Here is a 26,270-nt window from a genome sequence, read left to right on the forward strand (position 1 = left end):
GTAGCCTGAAGAGAAGGAATTTTCCCACTGTTTTGGTATGAGTCATCATTACACATCTTTGCTACAAATAATTTACTGCTCCAGTCTTAGTCATTTTCAAATTTAATCAACTAAACTGGCAACAAGAACAGGAAATTAAGTTTTAGGTTTCAAAGTTTAAAAGCATTTGGACTTTGAATTGAACAGTACAGCATGTTTTATTCCAATTATTTTTCTTATTTGACTGGAAGCTTTTAGTGAAGATATTATGTATCACTAAATTTACTGCAACAAATAGAGATTACCAGTAATTAGACTTTTACCATCATCGTAGAACATTCACTTCAGTTTCAAAAGCCTGAGGAGAAAGTCAAAACGCCAGACAAAATACTCCACAAACAGAACTTCATTTCAGATGGCATAATGTGGCATTGGAAACTCTGTTGGTCTCAATACCTACATCACATGGAGAAGGGGAAAAAACACTGCAAGCTTGAGAAGCTCTGCAGAAGAGCAAACTTTTAGGTATTAACTCTATACCCAGCAGAGACATGCATTTTGCTTTATAAAGTTATAGAACACTAACCTACTAATTTATGATTTTGTTATTTTAATACAGCAACAGCATTGGAGCTGGACAGGGAAAGCACAAATGTCGAAGACCCTGTTTTAGTATGAACATGTAGCAATGCTAAAAGAATGGAGCTAAACAAAAAAATTAACTGTCCTTGAAAAACAACCTGCCAATCTGTCCTATCTGATCAGTATCAGAGGTATAGTATTGAACTTGAATTTAACTACTTTCTTATTGTTCATCCAAAGTCTTGTTATTAGTATCAGGAAAAAAAAAAAAGGTATTCTGAGGCCATTAACACTATGGCAAACACCACTCAAATATGTAATCACCCTCAATCAGTACTAGAGGTTTATATAAAAGAGTTGGACAGATTTTGGTCAGATCCTTTTTTAAAAGTTGAAATAACCTTTTTACAACTAGATTGTTTCAAGCTCTGTCTCAAGGAGATATAAGACATCTTTTTCTTAGACTGACAGGACATAGTGAGATTTGAACAGCAAGACTATATTTTGAGAAAGCAGCAAAGCACCAGAAGTTTATTTATAGTGTGTAGTTAATAGAAGCATGATGGGGCTGTGTAAATGTTATTCTTGCCTCAGTCTCCAAGATCAAGAGGACTGGCTTTACTGTTTTTAACCATTTCTTTTTCATTTTGAAAATAAAAGACAAATTGTATTTTGCAAGGTGCTGCCCTTTGCAAAGATAATAAACATCTGAGCGTCTATAACTGAAGAGAATATGTGTCTCCTTGTAACGAGCAATACATAAAACTGCAATGCAAAATTTTGATCACCATCAAATATAAAAGCATTTCTTTCCCCTATCCCATAACAACTAACTAGAGCTTGCAAATGACTATTCTTATTTCCTAACACCAAGCATATTAAAAGATAACTCCATTCAAATATTTCAAGAGACGCAGGCAAGGGAACGTAAATTTGTCCTCTCACTTCTATTGCACACCTTTAGGCAGTAAATAGGAACAAAGACTTCACATGCTGCATGTCTGGCCTCAGGGAAAAAAAAAAAGCTAAGAGCATAACCCCTCTCACAGAGTTAAAGAGAGACAGTAGACAGCGCTGGCTAAAATCTCTTCAGACAAAGATGATAAAAAATGGAGTATACAGTCATCTACTAAAAAAAAAAAAAAAGCACAAGTCTAGTGTTTTCATAGAATCATAGAATGGTTTGGGTTGGAAGGGACCTTAAACATCATCTACTTCCAACCCCACTGCCATAGGCAGAGACACCTTCCACTAGACCAGGTTGCTCAAAGCGCCATCCAGCCTGGCCTTGAACACTTCCAGGGATGGGGCATCCACAGCTTCTCTGGGCAACCTGTTCCAGTGTCTCACCACCCTCATAGTGAAGAATTTCTTCCCTACATCTCATCTAGATCTACCCTCTTTAGTTTAAAGACATTACCCCATGTCCTGTTACTGTGTGCGCTTGTAAAAAGTCCCTCTCCAACTTTGTTGTAGGCCCCCTTCAGGTACTGGAGAGCCTCTATGAGGTCTCCCCAGAGCCTTCTCTTCTCCAGGCTGAACAACCCCGACTCTGTCAGCCTGTCATCATAGGAGAGGTGCTCCAGCCCTCTGATCCTCTTCGTTGCCTTCCTCTGGACTCGCTCCAACAGGTCCCTGTCCTTGTCATGTTGGGGGCCCCAGAACTGAACGCAGTACTCCAGGTGGGGTCTCACAAAGCAGAGCAGAGATTCTCATTTTGATTCTGATCTTCTTTCTTATGAACAGCAGTATCACACATCACAAATATTCCCTTACAAAACAATGTTTCACTCAAACTGGGAGACAAAACTAAGCAGAAAGAGTACTGGGGACAAGACCTGAACTGGGATTTCCTCCATAATGTAATTCCACATAGCTGAATTTGAAATTTTCTACTCCCCTTTTAAAAACAACTTCTCAGGCTGAGAAACGCTTCCAGAAGCTGACCTGAACTGCTCTAAAATTCAAGAGTTTTGCAAGTATATTTCAATCCCGGCAATCTGCTAGTGTGACTGATCAACAGCCTACTACAATGGAAGAAGATTCAGAGGCGATGAGCACTGTGCTCATGAAGCTCAGGGAAGGATACAGGGAGTGACCACAGCTGTTGTAAAGAAAGCTGAACTCCCTGTGTTAACACGGAGGGGCAGAGGGTAGCCTTTGTTTTTCATAAATGGCTGCTCCATTTGAGTGGATCAGCTGGTTGTGTAAGTGGCCTTAGTTAATCAAGAAGTGTGAATGCATTCCTGTGCTAGCCAGACAAGCATGGAGGAAGTGTTGGCTCAATCCAACACAGTATAAAAACTGAGCAACCAGCAAATGAACTTTCAACAGAGCAATGGGCTTGAGCTGACTTTAACCCACACAGTCCTGCCCAGCAACTGGGGATGCCCAGTGTCATGATGGTGAGTGTGTAGAGACTGGTAACAGGAATCACATTTGTACTGTGATCTAACTGTACATTACAATTACTCTACCATGCTGCGACTGTTCACCAAGTTCTGCTCAGAGTTTGACTAACACACAGCTCATGCTAAGGGCTGGTGTATCCTGGGAGTAGTGCCATTAGGTCAAGGCAAGAGCAGCACGTAGGCAGGACATGATGGACAGAAGGGCTGAAGGTCATTATACAGCAGTTATCACCTGCAGCTTGCTGTCTTCTGCAGCCATAACCCTTGCACGTTGATTTTCTGGCAGTTGCTTCAGAATCCACTAACTTATAGAAATTGTATAGACCAAACTTCCAAGGTGGAAGGTATAAATACATCAGCTTACCCAAAAAGCTTTTGAAATGTATCCTACAGCAGCCAGACTGCTGAGGCTTTCTTGCTTCCCAGTGTGATGCCACAGAGGCCTGCACCATGACGGAGGAGGAAGGATGAGCACTCTCTCTATCAGTTAGGCAACTGTTTTGCTCATAGTGGTGTGAGCTACAAGTTGCGAGTTATGAATTGGAGAAGTTGGGAGTTAGAAACCTCATGAATTAAGGGATGAATTAGCGTACTCCCATGTTAGACTACTCTGTACAAAGGGGCTTGAGACTTTGTTTGATGTGTTTGTTTTCTTTCCTATTGAGCTCAGAAAATAAAGTTTAGTTTACAGACTATGCTGACCTGTAAATTTGAGAGATCCAAATGGACCATGACATGTGCTTGCATTGCAATTTCAGTATATTGCTCTACTACTCTGCTAAACCAAGATCCCATGTAACAACAAATATCTTCAGACAAGTAAACTGGTATTAGAAGACTAATACCCTCCTCGTGTGCAATATCTAAAGGAACTTGCTCAGAGTACTGTACTCTTGACAGTAGCCACAGAATGTTCTTTGGCTGTGGAAATCACAGATAGTTTAAACATTACCTTTAGTTGAATCTATCAGACCGCAATCTTTAGTACCTCAACATAATGTAACAGATGAGGATGCTTTATTCCCCCAATCAAAACATTCTGTATCATAATTTTTAACCCCCGAGCAACCGCTCTCATTCTAGGAGTTGCAGGAATACCTCTTACTGTGGTGGAATTCTTTCTACAATATTTGACAGTTCAAAAATAATTGCCATAGTACAAAATACCAGCAGCTTCTACTGATCTGATTTCTTATGTAACTTGGTATAACTCCCACACAGGACATAACTCCACTGGATCAAGTTAATCACATTCAATATGTAAAAATCAAAATGCAAAGGCTGCACTTGAAACTTTTCCATTGGCAGAAGTTTTTCTAACATTATTCACATTCTAATTCCAGATCTACTTCCATTACAGAATACTTTCTCTCTCCAAATCTCCAATCTCATGCTTTCAATGAACCCCAAATCATGCGTTCTACATTTCCTATGGTAGTCTGATATTCAGAAGAACAACCACACTAATTCTGCATGGGGAGAAATTACGGATATGATGTCCTTAAGGACTAAGATTCTCCATTAGTTTATAAAAATGATAAAACATTTCTCCTTATGGCATACTAGAAAGGAAGGTATTGGCTTGGATATCTGAATGTACCTAAACTCCACTGCACAGACTCATTGTGGAAGGATACAGAGCATAACCAATACTACCACTCTCACTTTAATCACATTCCTTATTTTAAGAACCTGTTTCTAGATAATTTTTTATTATATTGTATTAACATGAGTTAACTAAATGGTAGTTGACAGCTTACTAAGACTACTTTATATTCCAGTGAAAACAACATACAATTTAAGAAGATAGATTTATTTTTACTCATGGTTCTTTTTCTAATATGAAATAAACAACTGTCACCATCTGCATTGCCCTTTACAACAGCACTGGTAAATTCCCACTGGCAGAATTATTTAGCTCTGATCAGCATGGCCAAGAGTTCTTGCATACATTAGCCATGAACAACATTTACTCCAAGACGACAATCAGCACCAGATTTACACAGCACTTTAAGGCTGCCTAGTCTCTAGTAGTAAAATTACCTACGCATTTTACAACTCATACTTCTCTAAATAGTAGAGATAAACCCATCCTCAAGGGTCACAAAAAGAGGAATGAAGATAAAACTGTAGGTAAATACTGTTATCATGAAATAGCATGATAAAGAATAGAAGTTAGTTTAAAGTAAGTTCTTCCCGATTAAGCTAAACTTCCTTGTAAAGAAATAATACAGGTATGATTGTTCACTATTTCTTCTGAAGCAAAATTAACAGAGCTTCCTCAATCTAAATGCTAGTGAGAAAAGCAAGCAACATATAACCATAAATACCAGTGTTACTAACGCATCACAAGACACTAAGTTTATAAAGTCCTAAATACCAAGCAATAAAGTAAAACTAGAATAGAATGATTGAACTAAAAGAGCAAGCGTGACATTCATGTTGTGACATGATTAGTCATTACACAAAGCCCTTTTAAGGTAACACTTACTTCCAAATAATCATATTTTAAATACTCATTTATCTATCATGGCAGCATAGGTACGAGCAAAACCAATTGTGATCTGTCAAATTTCGATGAAGTATACTGTAAGGGCACCCCTTTTTGCATTATTACACCAACCACTTTAAACATCTGCACCAGAAAACACAGAGAACTGTCAGCACATTAATACTATCATCTGAAAGCGATGTCAGAGACAGAATCTTTCAATGAATATGCCTTCCTAAATTTCTTGTAGTGCAAAATGCATATGTACTATATATGAGCTATGTATATTTTTCAAACAGAAGCTATTAGAAAACTAAAGTCAAAAAGGTTGTATCGTTGTTCTTGTAAGCTCAACGCATAGCTTTGCACATACTACCTGGAGTCTTACGGTGAATGGCATCATCTGTTACACTTGAAAATCTGCCACCTGCTTTCAGTTCTGAAGCAGGTTCTAACCACTTCGAGACACACTGTTCAAACTTCGGAGTCACTACAGCATAACGAAGCAGCTCTTCATATTCATCCTGTCACAAAGTGATGACGAATAATTATAAAACTACAGTTACATTTCTAAAAACTAGGTATATGTAGGAAGGAATGGAAATGGTTTTCAGTAATTTTTGAGAGGTTTTTTTATTATTATGGTGAAAACTAAGAGGATTTCCCTTAAAGTTGCAAAAGTGAGCTGTTTTCCTACCATGATTATAATAATTTATCTTTCTCTTGTTTCATGTTCACATTCATTCCAATAACAACTAGATGCACTGCAACAGTTACACTGAAAGACTTTGCTAGATGCCAAAACTGGATACAATAATAGGTACCTTAAACAAAAAGATGAACTAAAAAAAAAAGTTCCAGATCATGTAAGCTATTAGTCACCCAGTACTATTTCTAAGCATTATTATGACTGCAAATAAAAATATGTATTTTTATAGCCACGATGAAGATGCTGCTGAACACAGTCACATTACACATTCCATAACATTACAATTTCTTTGATCGGAGTTCCAAAGCCAATCATCAAAAGACATCTGATTATCCAGTATTTTCTTTAGATTAGATATAATTATTCTCACCTTATATTATTCATTCTTTAAATTACATAGGTATAGGGAATGTGTATATATAAGTAATATAAAAGCTTTCTTGTTAAAAAGTTACTAACCAGTCTAACTGGTATGTGGCATTATACTATGTATCAAAGTAAGCCAATTAACATTTTTTTGAAATCTCCTAGTTAAACAGATTTTCAGAATGAAAGTATTTAGAGTTCAATGTGAAACTGAACAATCTATATTATGGCTTAAACATACAATCCAGTTATTAATTTAAAAAGTTCCAGTAGCATTTAAATGTTGAAACTGATCAAAGCCACTAATTAAACATTTGGAAAAAAAATCCCAGTTGGAAAGTACTAAACCAGGTCACTAGCAGTCATTTTTTCTTCATTTAATACTATTGTACTAATTCTGTTTAGCATCCTAATGAGGTCAAACCTCAGAAATCAACTGTGAATTGCAAAATTATTTTCCTCTTTAAGCTGGGGAAACATAGAGTGCATGTGTGACCAAACGGTCACAGGTACCAATTACATGTAATATGTTTTTGAATCTAACAGCTGAAAAGGATAATGGTTTAAAACTTTCAGTGTAACCCTTACATTTATGTGGGTTTCAACTAATTAGAGAACAATTTAAGAAGCTAAGTTTTGTACATTTTAGCTGAATTCTAGGTTCCTTTCAAATTTCCACTTCCCATCTTCTAGCCTATCATGTTAGATAAATTAAAAGGCTAAATAAATGTATGTGAAGCTATATAATTACAAACAAACATATAGTGTATCTTTCTGATAAGCAAAAGGAAGTATCACATTCCACGTAAAAGGCATAGTTAGTAGCAAATCAACAAGTTTTCAATTTTTCCACATCCATATCTTTCTAAAGAAATACAGTTTGGATTTTGTCAGATGTCAGAAGAAGAAAACAGATATCTTCAAATAAGTTATTCAACCAGGAACTACATGGAACTGTACAAAATTCCCTGCAGCAAAATTTCAGCAGAGAAAAAAGCCAATATATTAGTATTTACCTTAATTCATCTAAATTAAATGATTGTGCGGAAGACATTAGGTCATCTTTCTGTCTTCTTCAAAGAGACTGTGTGACCAAACAGCAACTTAAAACTAATTCTTCCCCTCAAAAAAGTTAGTTTTCAGTCAGAGCCAATCCATCTGCATCCATGATTACCTTATGCAACTCAAGGGACATAGTAGGTAAGATGTCAGATGTAAGCAGGTGGCTCATTTTAATACACCAAATTTAATCGCTAGCACACAGTCTGTTTTACTGTAGACATCCTGAGCACCCAAAATATACATATCAAGTTATAGCAGGAAATTTATCTAGCCTTTCAAGTTCCAACACTCTTATTAAAACCCAAAGAATCCACTATGTGCAAGAATACACACTCTTATGCACCAACAGAAAGTGTCAATAAAATGCATCCAGAGAAAAATCTGGAAATAAACACTTATAAATTACAATATTACAACACTGTTGGAATGAAGTTGAAAGCAAATATAAAAAAAACCCACAGTATCCCAATTGTAACCAGAAATTTAGACACAAAAAAAAAAAAATCCTGGAGACTGCAATAAGAATATGCAAGACAGAGAAATGGAAACATTGATTATGCATATTATCTCAATCTTAAATATTCCATACAGGTACGCTGCAATTGGAATGCAATATTGACCAATAAATTTCAAATAAAAAATAATAAAATAAAATTAACAATATATCTTTGGTTTACTTACTGTCTTTGTTCCACTTTAAACAAAACTTTCAAGCTGTTCTGTCAACTATAAAAATTCTGTTAGAGAACAAAACTGCAGGAATATAGTTCTAAGGCCTGAAGGTCAGAGGAGTTTTTATCATTTAATGCATACTACCTTGGTTTCATAGAAGTAAATAAATTAGTGTTGCAATGAGCAAAGGGCACAACAGCATTCAGCCGTTTGGGTTTTTTTCTTCCTTCTTAAAGCATTACAAAAATCTACAGACACTGCATAGAATTTGTCCTTAGGATTGCAGTCAAGCTTACTAAACAACATGAAAAGAATGGATTGAACAGACAAAGTCTTGCAGAACTCAATTACAAGTAAATGGAAATTTTCTAAGAGCCAGTGGATTCTTTTTATAAGGAAAAGGTAATAATCTGGCCTCTGTTTAAAAGCATCAAATTATCAAAAAGGCCCAAACAAAACAAAACAAAAAAGGCCCTTCAAATTTGTCTAAAAGGAGTAGAGTACTTCCCTGTCAATATTCCTGTTGCTCAGTTGTAACCCCAGTGCTGTTCTTTTTCAACAGTAATAGACTCCTATGAGGAGGAGCTAAGGACTCCGGGCTTGCGTAGTTTGGAGAAAAGGAGGCTGAGGGGCGACCTCATTGCTCTCTGCAGCTTCCTGGGGAGGGGAAGTGGAGAGGGAGGTGCTGAGCTCTTCTTCCTGGGATGCAGTGATAAGATGCCTGGGAACGGTTCAAAGCTGCGCCAGGGGAGGTTTAGACTGGACATTAGGAAGCATTTCTTCACCGGGAGGGTGGTCAAACCCTGGAACAGTCTTCCTAGAGAGGTGGTCGATGCCCCAAGCCTGTCAGAGTTAGAGGCATTTGGACAATGGCCTTAACAATGTGCTTTAACTTCTGGTCAGCCCTGAATTGGTGAGGGAGTTAGACTAGATGATCATTGTACGTCCCTTCTAACCCGCACTATTCTATTTTATTCTAGATGTGTTTTCAGTTGTAAAGCAGCCATTCATTAATAGTAGTTTACTTTATCATTCTCTACAAGGTGGTCTTAGAACCTTCGTGATAATTAACCAGATCATAAAAAGAAAATTCTGGTCTTTCAAAATTTGTCGCACAAAGCTTTCATTCTGTTTTCCAACTACAAAAGGCACTGGAAATACAGATTAGTTACAATTGCTGAACAAAGATTAAGAAAACTTATCCATGAGATAAGACCATAAATAGGGAAGCATATGAATGGCAGAAATGAATCGCCCATCAACAGGTACTTTAAAAGAGACAAAGTCAATCCACATGAAGGAAAAAAAACCTTAATTTAACACTGCTTCTGCTGTACATGCCCATTTCACCAGGTGAAACTAGCAAAACTTATTTTTGTTAGAACTACCCTGTGCTGGATAGAATCCTATCAAAGGAAAAAACGCCACCCACTACTCAAATAGGAATAACCAATTATTAAAGGATGAAAATCTGCTGCATTCAGAAGAACAGGACAAAGATATCTTTGCATCCTCCCAAAAGAACACTGGGCACAGAAAAGGAAAAAAAACCCACTGTTATAGTTCCAGCATATCTTGGCATATTTGATGCAGAAAAAAAGAAGAGCATTTCCTTTCTGAAATTAACTTGCCCATAATCCTACTACAAAGGAAAGAAATCCATTAAAAAAAAATTCAGTTCTTACAACATCATGTAAGAAGCCTAACACATAGTTACACTTCATCCCTCAGAAATAATGGGTTTCTATCCTACTGTGTCAAATTTATGCTTCTTGATAAGACACATAAAAAGTAACACCAGGAAAAAAAAGGTAAGAAAACTGTGCTATTTTACTTGTAGCTGTCATTGATCAACCTCTTAAGTTTAGATAAGATTTTTCACATAAATTGAAATTTCTTGTGTGAAGTGCACGAAAGGGAAGCCAAGTGAAGGTATTTTAATCTCAGGGTTTTTTTGTCTAATCTGCTTCTTTTCACTAACATTTTTATTATTTTCCTGTAAACATAAAACATAAAAAAGATGCAAGTTTTGTTAGATTTCCTCATAATTATCCTTTGCCAAATAAAATGCCATGACAGTGAACCAAATGAGCTTGCCTCTTTCCTACCTGAAGATCTGAAGAAACAGAACTGCCCCGAACAGAGTCTTTTGGCAAAACTGGACTTGTGCTTTTCTCCTCATCTGATGACATTCTGCACAAAGTTAGTCTATAAAACAGCAGAAGCTGAACTTCATTTTTCAGTTCCAACATGTTTACTCTATGTTCACCAACATTTTCCCCAGAAACAGAGATTCTGCTCTAGAAACTACATCAATGCCCATTTGGTGGGCTGAACTGATTGTATAGTCTCATTATATAATGCTAGGTGGGAAACTACCTGATCCAAACCATACTCAAAACCATGAAAAGCCTTCCATTGAGTTCAAAAGAAAATAAGGGAAGACCCAAAAGCAACAATATACAAGTTTTCTCGTATTTTACATTGACTGAATAAGTTTAATACCTAATGCTTCAGAATACACCATATAATACTTTACATCGATAGTAACTAAAATACACTTTTAAAGGAAAAAAAGGAAACAGATAAACCAAGAATAACAGAAGCCTTAATTTACAGATATATTCCTGTGTCAATCCTTCCTTCTTATTCACACTGTATTGTTTTGGAGCTTATCAGCTTGTTTCAGTACAAAATTCCTATAGAGTGACACAGGAATGACTAGGCTACACTGCAATTCCCTCCCCTCCCCGAACTACCCCAACCACAGCCCAAGCTGAGATGATGCCCTGAATGTGCCAGTTCAATACCCTGAAGCCTTCACTTAGTGGTCAACATCAGTCTCCCTCCACTTCTTTGACTCTTCTTGCCTCATAGGCCCAGGAAGACAAACAGATATGGAAGGACACGTAATGCCTTAGGTTCAGGTAATGTCAATCATTCCAACAATTTCTAAGCAAGATAGTGAGGTATTCTTTGAACATTTGGAAAGCAGGTGATGTTGTAGAACTGACAAGAAACTTGAAGACTTTCTGAAAGATATATGTATCTTTTAATCCACTGCAACCTTGAATAAGTCCTTCAATGAAGAACTCAATCTCTTGTGATAAAACTTGATAGCATATGGCCAAAAAGAACTCTAAAGAATATAGGAGGGAATGACAGGAATTATAGAATGAGTGGGAACTGAGTATTAAGCATGGTGAATTTGTTAATGAATGAATGGCAGATATAGTTGCCTGATGCACATGAAAAATAATCATCAGACACATTGAGCAGGGAGTCGTCAGCAGAGGGTAAGCACGGGAAGACAACCACCATCAATAACCAGAGGAACTGACTACTTGTACAACGTAGCAAACAATCATGTGAGGGAAATTTATTTTTAGAGAGACCTTTGAAACTGTCAATTGTAATATTCTCAGTTGTTTTTTAAACAGATGCATTTTCTGACAGAAATGCTATTTTTAAATTGCTAGTTGTATTGTCATTATGTTGGCAGGAATATCCTTTGTAAGCATCATCTTTTTTTTTTTTTAAATGTAAAAAAAAGTGCAATAATCTCATAGCTCTCTATATAGGAATATAGATGGAAATTAATTGTCTTTTTGTTCTTTTTTGAGATGCTGATTCTTTCTGCACCACAAAAGCTCTCTCTGCCATGGGTTATCTACACTTTTCACAATGGGAAGTTAATTTCTGTGCTGAAGATGGACATTTTAGAAATGGTATAAAGACAATTTTAAATGCTGAGATTTCCTATAGCCCAAAGTTCAAAAGACATGATTACCGTCTCCCTATTTCCTGCTGAGCCCTAATGTACTGACCATGTTTTTTAAGTACTAAATATGAAATCTTTGGGAGGTTTACTAAATACTTTTATTGCTGTATACCAATGTGTAGATGAGAAAAGAAATACTAGATAGATGAGAGAGGAACTACTAGCTTCCTCATCTCTTCCATTTTCCTTGTTTCCTGCTCTGACAGTTTTCTTCTTTCCTCTCTCCCACAAATTATTCCCTATCTGTTCCTTTGGTTTTGGCCTCTCTACCTAATCAAATAACTTTGTACTAGCACTCTTCCTTCCTTTAGTCAATAAATTCTTTTAATAGCAAAAAAATACTTCTTCAGCAATCTTAAAAAGTCAGCTTCAACTCCATATACCTTCCCACTCATATAGTTTCTCACATTGTGGGTCCTGAGTACCCTACAAGTCCTGGAGGTATTCAAACATGCGTGAGTGGGCATTAGGGTGGATCACAAAGGACCAACTATCTAGCACTTACAGGAATTAAAGGTGTATTTGCAGCCAGAGATTACAAATACTGTTCTCTTTCCTTCTCAGTCCATTTAAAAAGAACTTAGACTACCATCAGTTCTTCTGAGAAACAGGAGGGCAAATGGAGTTTCACGTGAACACAGATGAGTCCAAGGAAGTGAAGGAGAAAAGGCATTGAACAAACTTTTCAGAAGAAACCTAAGACCAGTATCCTGACTTCTATTTACAGTTTTCTGAGATCATGCTCTTGACACTCAGTCTAGTGTATCTAGTTCTCTGCTTATGACTGAAACTACTCTCAAGTTGTGGTTTTCCAAAACTCAAAAGGTTCCTTCGTCACAAGTGATGCTACCTCTTCACTCCAGGCCACTCTTCCCTCCAAATCTGTAACTGCAGCTTACCTGTTTGACATTGTCTTATAAGAGTCACTCACTGTCACCTCAGGCTCAGTGGTTTGCCTCCTCTTCCCATCCCTTTTCTTTATACCCATGGACTAGCCCTCCACTGTGTTTGTCCATCCAGTCTCCACCTGACTGCCTTTACTGACTTGAATGCTGCTTTAAATTCTACTAACAGGTTACTAGTTAAAGTTTGAACTTTCTCCACATTTCTGTGTTTTGCCCGTCTGTACCTCTAATGTTTGTGTCTAGAGTCTAAGCTTGCATTTTGATTATTGCAACATTCCAGTGAAAATCCCAGTAAACCTATAATTCTATAAATCTGCTTATGTACAGAAAAACAGATTGGATTACTATGATAAATTAAGACAGATACACTTCTTTTAAGCTGACGTTTACAGACATCATTGCCATGTCATGCTAAGAATAACTTGTCTGCTTTGATCTCAGTGAAGAAGCACTAAGTTCAAGAAAATAGTGAATAAGTTTCTAAAAGAGAAATCAAGGGATATTAAGTAAGACACCATCTCTGGGTCAACAAGTTGAGACAATTGAGAGGAGCACCTTCATGCCTATCATGTTCTTCTAATCCTCCCCGAGCACCTGCCAAAACATCTGTCTGACTTCATTAAAGAAAGACTCCTGTTCACAGCAGTAGTCTCTTCCAGACCATAAGTGTACAACTACAATGCTAAGACAGCTACTTTTAGAAACAGGACATAACTATAAAGGTCTTTGGTCTGACTCACCATGGCTGCTCTTATCCTTAATTTTGAATTGCTTGAGCTGTGCTCAGGATTCTGTGCTTTTGAATTTGTTTTTGACTAAAACTGATGCTTTCCAAACAATTTAATGTTGCACTCAGATCAGAGGACTCAACACCTAGGAAAGAGAACTACTCCATCTCTGAGTATACAGAAGACATTCTTTCCCCTTAAGCGTACCCCCTTGCAAAGCAGCACTGCTCAAGTCCTCTCACTACAGCACCTCTGCAACTACTCCTACGCCTGCAGAGCCGATACTACCGTCACCACAGCTGTCATGTCAACTAGGGACAATAAGGACAAGCCGCACGGCGCCACACGCACACCTGTGAGGCACAGCCGGGGAGGCACACGGGTGGACGGGCAGCAAGGCGCACAATTCCGTATGTGAACAGGGGATTTTTTTGGTTGGTTTGTTTGTTTTTTAAACAGGGCCTTTAAGGTAACCAGCCCAACTATCCGGGGGCGGGGCCCTTAGAGAACGGCGGGCTGCGGGTAAGCCGCCGGGCAGGAACCGCGGGGTTACGGAGAAGGTCCTGTGGAGGTCACGGCCCCCCCGGTCATGGCCCCCCCGGGCGCCCCCCCGCCGCTCCCTCTCACCTGCGGGCGCCCGCCGCCCCCGGCCGCCGAGCCCGACGGTTTCAAACTACCAGAGCGGAAGAAGAAGCACCTCCCTGATAGGCTCAGGGTCCGTTTACAAAGCGTTCTCTGATTGGGCAGCTTGGCGGCAAAATAGCCAGTTACATTGCTCAGCCCGGGGGGGCGGGCACGCCAGCCCGTCCCATCGCCGCCCCGCCTCCCGCCGGCCTCAGCCTGTCAGCGGCTGCCGCGCGCTGATTGGCGGCAGCGTTCCCGCGGCCGGCGCGCGGGCCGCGGCCGGCCGTTGGCGGGGGCGGGGCGGTCCTCTGGCACCCTTACGAGCGGGCAGCCGGGGCGGGTTTCGCGGTGGGTCCTTACCGAGCGCCGAAGCGGTGGCTAATGGTCCTGTCAGTGCGGGGGGGGGGGGGGGGCGTAGGGGGCCGTGCCAGCCTAAAAGCTTGGGCTAAGCAAGGTGGGGGAGCCTGGTCTTCTCCATGCTGAAGGAAGGGCGTTCCTGTGGAGAACGAAGATTTAAAAAAAAGGATTCTTTGGTGGAACTATTTCATTCTTAAATGTTTCCATCTATTCTAATTATGAAGCTAGAAAACTTCCCGAGTAGGTGCTTTAAATAATTTTGCAGTGACGTTACAGAAGGAGCTCTGGGCTCGTGGTTTCGAGCATTTCTCTGCAATCCAGCTTTTCTAAGCACGCTTCTGTAGGTAGACACCAAGTGAATTCAGGTGCGAAATTCGGTCTGCCCTGTGGTAGAGCTTTGTGTAGCACACCCCACCTGAGGCAAAGCTGTTGGGTCAGCAGTTGGAGCAGTAGCTGCTTGGTGTAATCCCAGAGAGAAATGCTTTTATTACTGTTATCTCAGGGCTATAATAAACAGAAATTCAACGCCAAGTTTTAAAGATTTTTTATCAGGCATCAAGGAGTAGAGAGCCCTTTTGTTTGCTAGCCTTCATTTATCCTGATACTATCTTAATTGTTCCTTTTGTAATGAAAGCTGTGACATAGAAAATTTTTTCAGAATGATTTATGGCACTGAACTCTGGCTATAGCTGTACCATCTGATATACTAGAGCCACAAATGTCCCGGTCAAGCTCCATAATATGTGATTATACCTTATATTGCACCAACATTTTGTCTGATAACATGAGAAAGATAGCATAGACATAAAATATCCAAATGTCCACGAAATTATAATTTGACCTTTATAAATGTTTACAGCAATATATATGTATCTTGTTCTAGAATCTTTTGCATCTGTGAAACACAGTTAAACAAGTAAGGAAGTTATCACAAAATTTTACCTCTCTTAGAGGCATTAAGTTCTCCTAAAGTAAGCCTTTTCCCACAGTAAAAGGCCTACTTCAACATTTGTTTTTTTCCCCAAAAACTCTTGGCTATTGCAGCATCCACGTAATTGCCAATTTGACCTGATGCGAAGCTTCACTAACGTGGCATGCTTTTGCTTCTGCTGCTTCCCACTCTTAGGTCTGAGCCATACAGAACATGATCAAACCCAAGACTTCAGTTCCTCTTTTTAGGGTACTTTTCAAACTGTGTAAGCTATCTTAATGCAAAAACGTCTACTTTCTAGGTCATCTCTAACAAAAAGACCACCACAGCCTCTAGATCAATGAATAGTTTTAAATTATCCCAGGGATGATTTGGTAAAGTTAGTAGGCTGGTAGAAAAATATGATCCTTGTGCTTTTTTTTTTTTTTAAACAGATTTTTTTTAGGGGTTTCAAGATAAATCTTTTATCATGGCCTATATCAGGTGTATTTTTTACATTTTCATGATTTCCCTATTTTTATATACGTTACATTGTTCTCTGTTGTATTTATAATGTGTTTATGTATTTTTGATGCAAAATTGATTGCCCAAATCTTACCTCAAGCTCAGCCCTAATCACAACCAGGTGGCTGGTATAGGCATCAACATAAGGCATTTCCTTACCCCAGCCATATGTTTTCATGCAGTAAACTAAATTCTCCATTCCTACTTTTCTGAAACCTTATCTTTAATCCCAGTCATAACTTCAATCTGTGGCAAGTGACCAACAACTAGCAGAATTAACAGAAAGCGTTGTCCCTTATCAGCCTCAATTCTACATTCTAGCAATCTACACAGTAACCGTCTGTTAACTTGAAGTATTCTGTTTTTCTTTTCTACAGACATAATCGTAATTTCAGTTTAGCATTAGTTAGAGAGAAGTGCTTACTTTATTAATACTAAATGCTTTCGCAGTTGGCACTTACCAACATTAGACTTTCCCTCAGGCCTAGGAGCTCAAGGAATAAAGCAAATTTCCCATATTTTTCCATAAGTTTGTAACCCTAACTAAACCTAGAATCTGTCCTAGGTTATAATAAAATAAGATAAGCATCTTCTAAAATTAATTTTAAATCATTCCCTACCTACTAATACTACTATGGGTTCAGCAGTGTAGTCTGTTGAGGATCCTGCAATGAGTCAAACCCTTCAGCTCTTGATTACCGAACAATAATCCAGCCCCAACCGTAAGTCTTGTCTAAGTCTTAACCAGTACATCCGTATTTGTTCCAAACCCAAACATAATATATTTGTCATTACCTGTGTTAGCTTCCATCTTATCCAAGTACACACTCAGAACTGAGCAATAAACAGGCATTCAGTCATTCCTTTTACAAAACGTGGCTGTAAGAACATCCCTTTGGTCTTGGCCATAGCCAAGTTAGCAATGTCTGCACCAAAACCTAAACACAATGTTTATATTGTCATAAACTGCATTTATTGTCTGAGACCTAGGACGGGACCTTCCGTTGGCAGAAGTGACGAGTGTGTGACTGGATTTGCTGCACATATGCTTTATTAGACTCTGGTTATGACTGAAAATAGGAAAGGTTCGGTTTTGAACCCAGCAGGGTTTGAAGACGAGTTTCATTCCAGGATACTGTGAGGTCTTCAGGAAGGGGATGGAGGTTGTTGTCTATAGAAATGACTGGCTGGTCACTGGTTTTGTGGGTTTTATGGAATTTGTTTAAGAATAGCTGGGAGACATATTTGGAGTCAGGATTTAGAGAAAGTGGCAAGAGAGGGCTGTTTTTAACTGGAGCATCTGGTAAGGTCTGCATGATTTGATGGGCAAAAACTCCAGGCTGGGTGACTCCTCATTATTGTGCAGTCATTGTGTTTCCTAAGGACTACAATGATGCTTGTTGAGGTTAGTTTCCAGAAAAGCAGAATGGAAGAACTACATTTGCTTATGGATTGTATTAAGCATGAAGGAACTTCCAGAAGTTTCAAAGAAACATCTTTTTTTAATTGATTTGGTTGTAATTATGTATGATAGGGTCTTCAGTTAGGGTTAAATTTGGGTAAAGAAGAACTGCATTTTGTAAGGTCTGCATGAATAGGAAGAGCTCTAGCCTCAGAGCTTGTCCCAGCACTATTCCTTTTTTTTTGAATGCTAAACTGAACCTAACATCCATCTGTAATCATATCTTGGTGACCAATGCCTACACCAAAGCAAGGCATAATCTATTTTCATTTGTCACAACTGGCTTTTCTGCAAGGTCACAGCTGAGGGAGGATTTTGTAATAAACCAAAGTATTCCTGGACAAAAGGGAGTAGGGTTGTTACGGTACCTTAACATGAATTTGTAGGATTAGCCCATCCCTAAACTCTAAAATAAGTGTCATGAGGAGTAATACTGTTTGTCACTGGACTGAGTTGTCCTCCATATTAAAGGGCAGGGAGCACAGTGGCATTTGTAGTCATGAAGCTTGGCAGGACATCTGGTTGCAGCACTTCCTTTAGCCGTATCTCTAGTATTTCTGAGGCAATATAGGTAGGAGCAAGAGAAAAGCTCCTCCAAAGAGCCATTTTAGATCACCACATCCAAACGATCTTTCCTGACCCCTTTAACTACTAAAAATCAGCCTCCAAATTTAGGTATTTGTTTGATGTTTGAAATAAGGTCATGTGAATGTGAAACTACTGCAATGTTTTCAAATGCTTGTCAATATCTAACTTTTCAACAAGGCTTATGTTTGTGTGGTGCATGTTAGTGAAATAGCACAAGTTCCTTGTCTCAGACCCAATAATGTAAGAGTATTATTCAAAACAGAGAGATGACATATGCTTCTATCATGCTGTTCATGCTAATTTGTGTTGCACACTGCTGGTGTAAAAAATATTGCTAATCTTTCCGCATGAAATAGTTTTTTAAATACATGACTGCCATTGGCACATAGGACGTAGCCTTTAAATATGTGTTTAGTTTTCAGTCTTACGCCTTTGGGAAAATGCAGGCATTTGAAAATTGAAGGAGATTGCAGTGGTTACTCAAACCAGTCTTTGTGATGCAAACATCTACTGCTACTTTGTAATTAGACAGATAAAAAGCAAAGGAGATGAAATGGTATAAAGCTGATTACTAGTATAAAGAGATAATTGTAGATAGTTGGAGAGAAAGCAATGAAATGACAATAATTACTCTACTCCCACACTGTGGATTTTATGGAGTATCTGATAAAACCTTCTGTTGAAACTTTCTGATTCTGAATTGTATATCAAAAATACTAGTCATCTCTAATGTTGGATTCTATAGTACAATAGAATGTACAGTTATTTTCTCAGAGGGAAGGATTTTTTCCCATGGTTGTATGACCACTCGTGTTCACATGCTGCTCTAGCCAAGCAAATGCCACAGCAGTGACTGGAGCCAGGAAAAGTACAGTCATCTGTGCAGACTAGGAATTAGTTTTGGAACTGCTACTGTCCTGTGCTTTTTTGAAGGAAACAGGGAGAAGGGAGACAGGAGGAAGGAGATTGAATGGAGTTAATAGCATTAGCACATCTACAAAAGGTCACCTCTTTGTTCTTTGAAACATTTTTTGAAGGATTTGAAGTGCAAAGTGAACATAGTCTAGTTTATATGAAATATTCATGAATTTTTAATGTTGTTCGTAGCTCTATAGCTTGTTGAAATACCTTTTCAGTGTTTTCTTTTCTGTTTTTCCCCTGTATCTATCGTGATTACTGTGATGGGAAAGCAGATGCTTTGTAATAACTTAAGTGTGGATACTGGAGTGATTACTGTTTGACTCTACCAGATTAACTATTTGGGTGTTTACTGCGTGAACACAAGATCTGTCTCCTCTCATGCACAGTGTTAGATGTGGTTGTGCACTCTAGGTAGATCTGTGCCTTGTACAACATAGTCTTGCAATCTCTCTTCCACTCCGTGGCTCCACATGCCTCAGACAGAAGCGTCGAGCGTCTGGAGGCAAAGAGCCAGGCAGAAGGCACCGAGCTGCATCTGTTGGGGCTTTACATTCAAAGGATTGTCACGTTATGGATACTGCCTTGTGCAGTGGGGCCTTCGTAATTGCGTGGTCCAGGACCATTCCTTTCCCATCATGTGAACTGAAATAATAAATGTAGCTGATTGGCAGATCACCAACTTCAAGATTAAAATAAAATCTTTTGTTCCAACTGAAATAAAGAAACATTTTTCAAAATACCAGCATTTCGTACACAATTGAAATCCTAATTTTAGACAAAAAGTAATGGCTAAAGGTAATGCATATGGGCACTGTGACAGTGCAGTTCCACATATTTTGGAAGCTGCTGACATTCTTTTCTTCTGATAAGCATGATAGCAGTAACAATCATATCCTGTGAACGTGGAGCACCTCAGTGTTAAAGGGCTCTATCTTCTACCTAATATCCCACTCTCCCCTTGTAGAAATGCTGTTCTGACCATGTCATCTGCTAGATAACAGTCAGTGCATATATCAAGTATATATCCTTTTCAGAGAAAACATGTGAATTGGAATTAGTACTGAGAGACTGAAAATAGTCTGGAGTCTAGTATTTGCTGTGTCTGAAAATACATTCTCCCATTTTTTTTCACACGTCAGCTTATAGGTTGACAGGCACTTACACGACAGTGTTTGTTGATGAGCCTATATATGCCATAGGCCTAGTGAATGTCTTCATATATGCTTAAAAGTTTCTCCTAGGGCATCTGAACTTTTTCGCTGGAGTAAGCTTTCCCACATCAATCAGTCAGTCTTTTCCCCATCAGTAAAAGAACCTACCATGACTAAAGTTATGAGTGGATTTTGCACAAATTGCAAGAAAGGTTCTTCTACCACAATGACTTATTGGCATGTTAGATAAAGATTTTCAGTTTCATGGAAAAAAGTGGATCTTCTTACAGTGGATTGAGTAACAATACATTCACCTGTTTTTCAAGCCTCTAACTTTTTTCCAACGTGATACCACACATGAAACCGGATCTGTAGACTTTGGGTGAATTTAAGGAGAATGCTTCCCTCGCGATTATTCAATCTTCCTTTGGCAGGTTTTTTTCCTCAAGCTGGAGAAATACCAGCAACTTGTACTGTGTTTAGCCTTTAGTGGGAGAAGTAGGAGACCAGCTGATTAAAAGAAAGGTGTTTCAATGATTGTTCTGTTCCAAATATTGAAAAGAATTGGAATGGAAGAAACCTGAATATTCTTGCTAGTACTCTGTATTCTAAATTCTGTTCCGTGGCTGTGTATGACTTTAGTAATCAGCTCTTCTTCTGGCAAATAATGGTAGCACTACAGTGACTAGACTATACTGTTTCAGTCAAGTAATCATCTATGTAAAGTACTTAATAACAATGTATTGTTTATCATTTTAATAATTAAAAGAATAATTTCTGTTGCAAACTTCTGAATTAAAAAAACCCAACAACTTATAAGCAGCTTGATAAAGTTTTACAATGCCATGGATACTCTGCATAAACCAAACCAGCATTATAAGTCATGGGGTCATGGGTATGTTCCTGCTGTAAGAAACACTCTTGAACTGGCCCAAAAAAGATCTATCAAGAATTTTGCCAAAAAGCACCTGGAATATTTCTGTGGTAATGATACTTTTCTCCTTTTAAACTGTAGAAAACAGGTGATCAGTTAAATCTCTTCTGATGGAAAATCAAAAGATCAACAACCCTAGAGATCTTTCAGTGGCAGGATGCACATGTACAACATATTTGTGATGACATATTCTGCTGCAGGGGTGGTGGAACACCACTGTGCTAGAGAGTATTGAATGACCATAAAATGCACAGCATCAGCTTCTTTCAAGACTAGCATTAAGGCTGCCCATAAATCTGCTGTTGAAAATCATATCTGAAGAAAGAATACTGGTTTTGGTTTTGTAATTGTTCCTCAGAGCAGCATGTAGGGTTTTAAAGAAAGGTAAAAGTGTATTTCTCGTAGGAGTCTATAGAAAGCAGTTGGCAGCAATTAAACTGTTTTCTTTGAAAATAAGTTGAAAGTTTTCCAAGCTTAATTATAGTAACGATCTGTTCCTAAGGAAAACACAATCTTTATAAATAACAATTGTGATGTTTATTGCTGTCTTTAAAAGATCTGCACACTGTGCTTGCCTTACCACTTTTAAGAGGTTCCTTGTGCAAAGGAATGCTAGGCAGGTCATTTGAATGAGGTTTCCATTATAAAGCACAGATCCATTTGGCAAATTACATGCAAGAAAAATTTGACATTATTAACGTGAAGCAGACTTTATCCTCCCTCTAAAAGCAGCCCATTTACATGAGTGATTGTGTAACAGTCATAATGTTTCAGCATCCCTCCAGCATCTTATGGCAGGATCAACACGTTAGCTGTTGACAGCTGTAAACATGTATATTTGCATTCTGGGTTGAATACTTCCAGCTCCTTTGCCTGTAGCCATCACCTCTCTCTCTCCCCTTTCTCAGGCAGGTTCTGCAGTCCCTGCGCTTGCACGCTCCGCATCGTCGCAGGCTGAAGGACAGTGTCTTTCCTCAGAGAGCTGATGTCTTCCCAAGACGTGAGTCAGCAAGCAAGGGAGCTGACGACATTGCCGGGATGGCTCACGCAGCGATGTGCCTCTGCAGTGACGCAGCCTTTGCTCATATAGGAGTCAGCAAGGATTTTTACATCACCTCTACACCAGGTGGCAACATATCATACTGCTCTGCTCGTGAGCTGGATGTAAAGAAACAAACACTTACCATATACAGCAGTCTGTAGAATTCAGTCAGAACAGAAAGGAAAAATCAGCTTTAAGTATTGAATCCTCACTTGTTCATGTTCTATCCGCTGCTTATCCCGCTGACCCCCCTGCTCTTTTACTCAGCTTTAAAGGAGCTTTGCCATTTTAAAGAGCTCTGAAAACTTCCTGATCATCTTGATATGTTCCGCAAGCAGTGTTGTGACATTCACCTGCAGGATAGGTCACTAGACATGTCCCAGGAGTCAGAGTGTACTAAGATGAAAATATACTAGGCTGAAGCTTGAGCTTACATTGCTTAAGATGTATAGAATCACAAAGCTGTCTAAAAGCCACCAGCTCTTGTCCCACTGTCCTTGCCAGTATGAGAAGGTGACAAAGGTCACTTTAGTCAGTTTGGTTCCTCTCCCTTAGGTCACAACATAGAATATCAGCAAGTGCTTTGTATACCTTTTAGAGTTGTAGAATTTTCTAGAATTTGGGGCTTAGTGGAAACTTGTGCTCTTTTGACAGTCACAAGATAAGACTCGATATTGATATAAGCAACTGTTCTTGATTATTCCTAGAATCACAAACATAGTAGCAATATCCTGGTTCTGCTACCCCTTCCTTTCTTTTGAAATAAGAATAAGTGTTTGTTGAGTTTGTATTGCTATATATATAATATAGTATAATACAATATAATACAATACAATATAATGTAACATAACATATAATGTAGCATAATAGCATTATAAATAATATTATATAATAATGATTATTATTATATAATAATATAATAATACAATGTCATAGTATATTAATGTTGACAAAGACTGGTGGAATGCCATTAACTGAAAGGAAGACAGTAACTTAATTAGATGGTCTAGATGATGTAAGAGTGTACACCAAAGGTACCTTTTTGAGTTTTAGGGAGGATTGTTGGCATTCATTTTAAGATGCAAAATACTATACATTATGACAGTGTTTTCTTTCAGATTTTCTGGCAGGTAGTTAATAAAAAAGTTCTCTTTGCTAATAAAAAAAGAATTGTAGTCTTTGAGGCACCAGCACCCCCAGTTCACAGTGTAATAAAAACTTAGGTTGATATTAAAATGCCTTTAAAACAAACGTTCAGAAAGGCTGCCTGTCTGTATATGTCTGTGACATTCAGGCTGAAATGTTTTGCATGGTATTCATCCTGCTAACTTAAGGCCTTTTTATTGCAGACATCTTCTTCTGGGCTATTCATTCTGGATTCCCCTTACAGGTTGCTTAAGGGACATCTGAGCTAGCCTCATCTGAAACGTCTTTTAGTCTTTTATAGTCCTAGCAGAGAAACAAGTGCCTGCAGGGTTCAGTTGATCTCATGCATTTCTAAAAGGTCAGATGAATCATATCACAAAAGGGCTTATCTCTCTGTTGTGACTAGAAAAGAGAGCCTAGACAACTAGTTCGATATCAACATTTTAGACATTTGCATTTGCTCTGATGATTCCTGTCTTTTGAATTTAATTGTACTTCAAATGGAACTACAGACTCTCAGAGGATTTTATTATTAAAACCCAGAATTTGTCAGTTTGGCACCCAAATTCTGCAAGTCTGGCTTAAATAGTGATCTGAGTAATTCTAATCCATTTTTGGAGTAAGTAGACACAACTCCCACTACATCAGGTGAGGGAAGAATCTGGTAGGGCCTGTCTAATTCAGTTCCAGAGCACTGTGTTAACATAATAAAAACATAGTAAAAGCAATGCAAGGGAAGAGTCTTTGTTAAAGGTTTAAATGGCATATTCTGTGAGGTTTGTACAACAAATTTAAGAAGCAAAATGTAGCAGTGGTTAGATAAAAGTTTGTGAAGTATTTAAAATGCAAATAAACTGACAAGACATTTATGGAAGACAGTATTATGAGAGAATGGGAAGATAAAGGGTATATGAAATAAATCATATAGACAAAATCTAATCCACGAACATGAACTGAAATTAAGGGAATAAAAGTGCTTATGGAAATTTTTGCAGCCTTAAATGAAAGGAGAAGGAAGAGAGGGAGGAAGATAAAGGCATGTGTGTGTAGATAAGCAACATTTTAGGCAGAATGTCAAAAGCTTTGACATTGGGGCAAAGCCAAGGACAATCAGTGACAGGTTGGAATGTAAGCTTGTATGGGACTACTTTACAATGAATTGATTAATCAGCAAAGTCAGAGGCTACTGTTCTGGAAATCCTGCAAGAATAACTGGGTTTTAATTACTAATTTTTGGGAGTTCATAAGCTACCATTTAGCAAAGGTTTCTTATTTCAAGGAGACTAGCAGTGCGGCGTAAAGTAAACGCTGATTATCTTTACAAGAAGACTTTGAGACAGTGATTGGAGGTTGAGGTGGCAAATGTAGATAAATGTATTGTGATGTACATAAAAGCACCCCCAACTTCACACATAATATGTTGGATTGTGAGCTTCCCATCTTCGCTTGGGAGCAAGGTCTTCAGTTTACAACAGATTGAATAAGAACATGAGTTTGGTGCTTAATAATTGTTATCCCTTCCTCTCAAAAAAGCTGCAGTTGAACTGGAAAAATTCAAAGAAAGGTTAAAAAGATAATCCAAAGTATGAAGTGGCTACAGTAGGAAGAACAATTAGGCAAACCAGTGTTCTTCAACCTAGAGAAAAGACTGTTTCATGGTAATGTAATAGAGGGCTAAAAACCCCCAAGTGATATGAAGGTGGTGCATTAGGGATTTCTCATTTCCTCTCTCTTCCAGTAAAAAAGCTGGGGAGCATCAGCTGAAGCTAACAGAAGCCTTAATCAAAGCAAACAAGAAGACTTGATTCTTCATCTTATTTTAGCATCTGCAGTATCTTTTGCAAGAAGCTGCACAAATTCACTCTACAAAGTTTAGATGCATTCAGGAGAAGAGTGGACAAGTTTATGGAAGGAAAATCCACCAATACTTGTTGAATACGAAGACACTATCTCTGACTGAGGAAGTCCCAATGTTATGTATTTTTGCAGGTTAGGAGATCATTTGGGAGAAGTCCCACTACATGCCATATTGTTCTCTTTTTACTTTGGGTGATCTTTTGGAGACAGGATACTAAGCTTGATGAATCACTAGTCTTTGCTCTGATCTAGAATCACAGTTATGTAGAAAGTGCTGATTTTAACTAATAATGGGTTTAACTGATTGTGTTAAAATAGATTTACAACAAAAGTATGTAATTTATATTGAGATATTTTTCACATAAATATATGAAATCAGATTTCATTTAAGGTAGAGTGAATGCCTTTTATTCTGTGTGTGAATTACAGTTGTCCTTATTGTCATTTCACGAGCGTGCTTAAGAAAAATTTGAAAGTTTTTAAATATGTCAGTCCTGTATCAAAAACAGTGAAGATGATAAATAGGAGAATAAATGGTGAAGGGACATGTTACCTTTAACTCTGCTGTTTTCTAGTTTTCTTCCTCATAAATACATATTCTGCTTCTCTTTTTGGTTTAGTTTGCTAGGTTTTGTTTAATTTGCTATCTCCTACTTGTTTTAGATGAGCAGTAAGTGTAGTTGTGCCAAACCCAAGAACTTCCTATTTTCCATTTTTATCAGTGTGTTTCTTTTCCATTTATGGGAGAGTATATCTACTCAGTAGTGCCAAATCTGTGGTAAGTGCTGCAATCACTCACATTTTCCAGCTTCCCTTCTTCAGGATTGCAGGTTATACGCTTTCCAGCAAGTTATGTGAATGCAGATGGCTCTTCTGTTTGCAGGAAAGAACAGCACCATAGTAAGAAATTTGACCTGGAAGAAGAAAACAAAAGGAAACAACCAACTGTTTGCTTTGATGATGTCATGGCAGTGTATGGGAGACTTGAGAGGGAAAAGGCACCTCTTCAATGTAATTTTCATTTTAACAGAATTTTTGAATGTGTGGGCATAAAAGTAGTTAGCATT

The 26,270-nt window shown here is 38.3% G+C and overlaps 1 protein-coding gene across 8 annotated transcripts in view; it reads right to left on the reverse strand.

Moving 5' to 3' along the window:
• POC5 (POC5 centriolar protein) overlaps nt 1-14,411 on the reverse strand; it is a 30,875-nt gene extending 16,464 nt beyond the window's left edge. For 2 of the 8 annotated variants that reach the window (XM_087742531.1, XM_087742528.1), the window contains exons 1-3: nt 14,314-14,352; nt 10,381-10,480; nt 5,840-5,987 (exon numbers count right to left, since the gene is read on the reverse strand). In XM_087742531.1, the coding sequence (XP_087598657.1) occupies nt 5,840-5,987; nt 10,381-10,464 (232 nt within the window). In that variant the 5' untranslated portion in view covers nt 10,465-10,480; nt 14,314-14,352. Of the gene's footprint in view, nt 1-302; nt 436-5,839; nt 6,522-10,380; nt 10,481-14,039; nt 14,244-14,313 lie in introns of those variants that run through there. The other 6 variants (XM_087742530.1, XM_087742529.1, XM_087742533.1 and 3 more) reach the window with 6 other exon arrangements.
• Nucleotides 14,412-26,270: the final 11,859 nt, after the last annotated feature.

This window comes from Nipponia nippon, unplaced genomic scaffold (assembly GCF_047370975.1).
Source record: "Nipponia nippon isolate SJK-2023a ecotype South Korea unplaced genomic scaffold, ASM4737097v1 scaffold_8, whole genome shotgun sequence".
Classification (NCBI taxonomy): Eukaryota; Metazoa; Chordata; class Aves; order Pelecaniformes; family Threskiornithidae; genus Nipponia; species Nipponia nippon.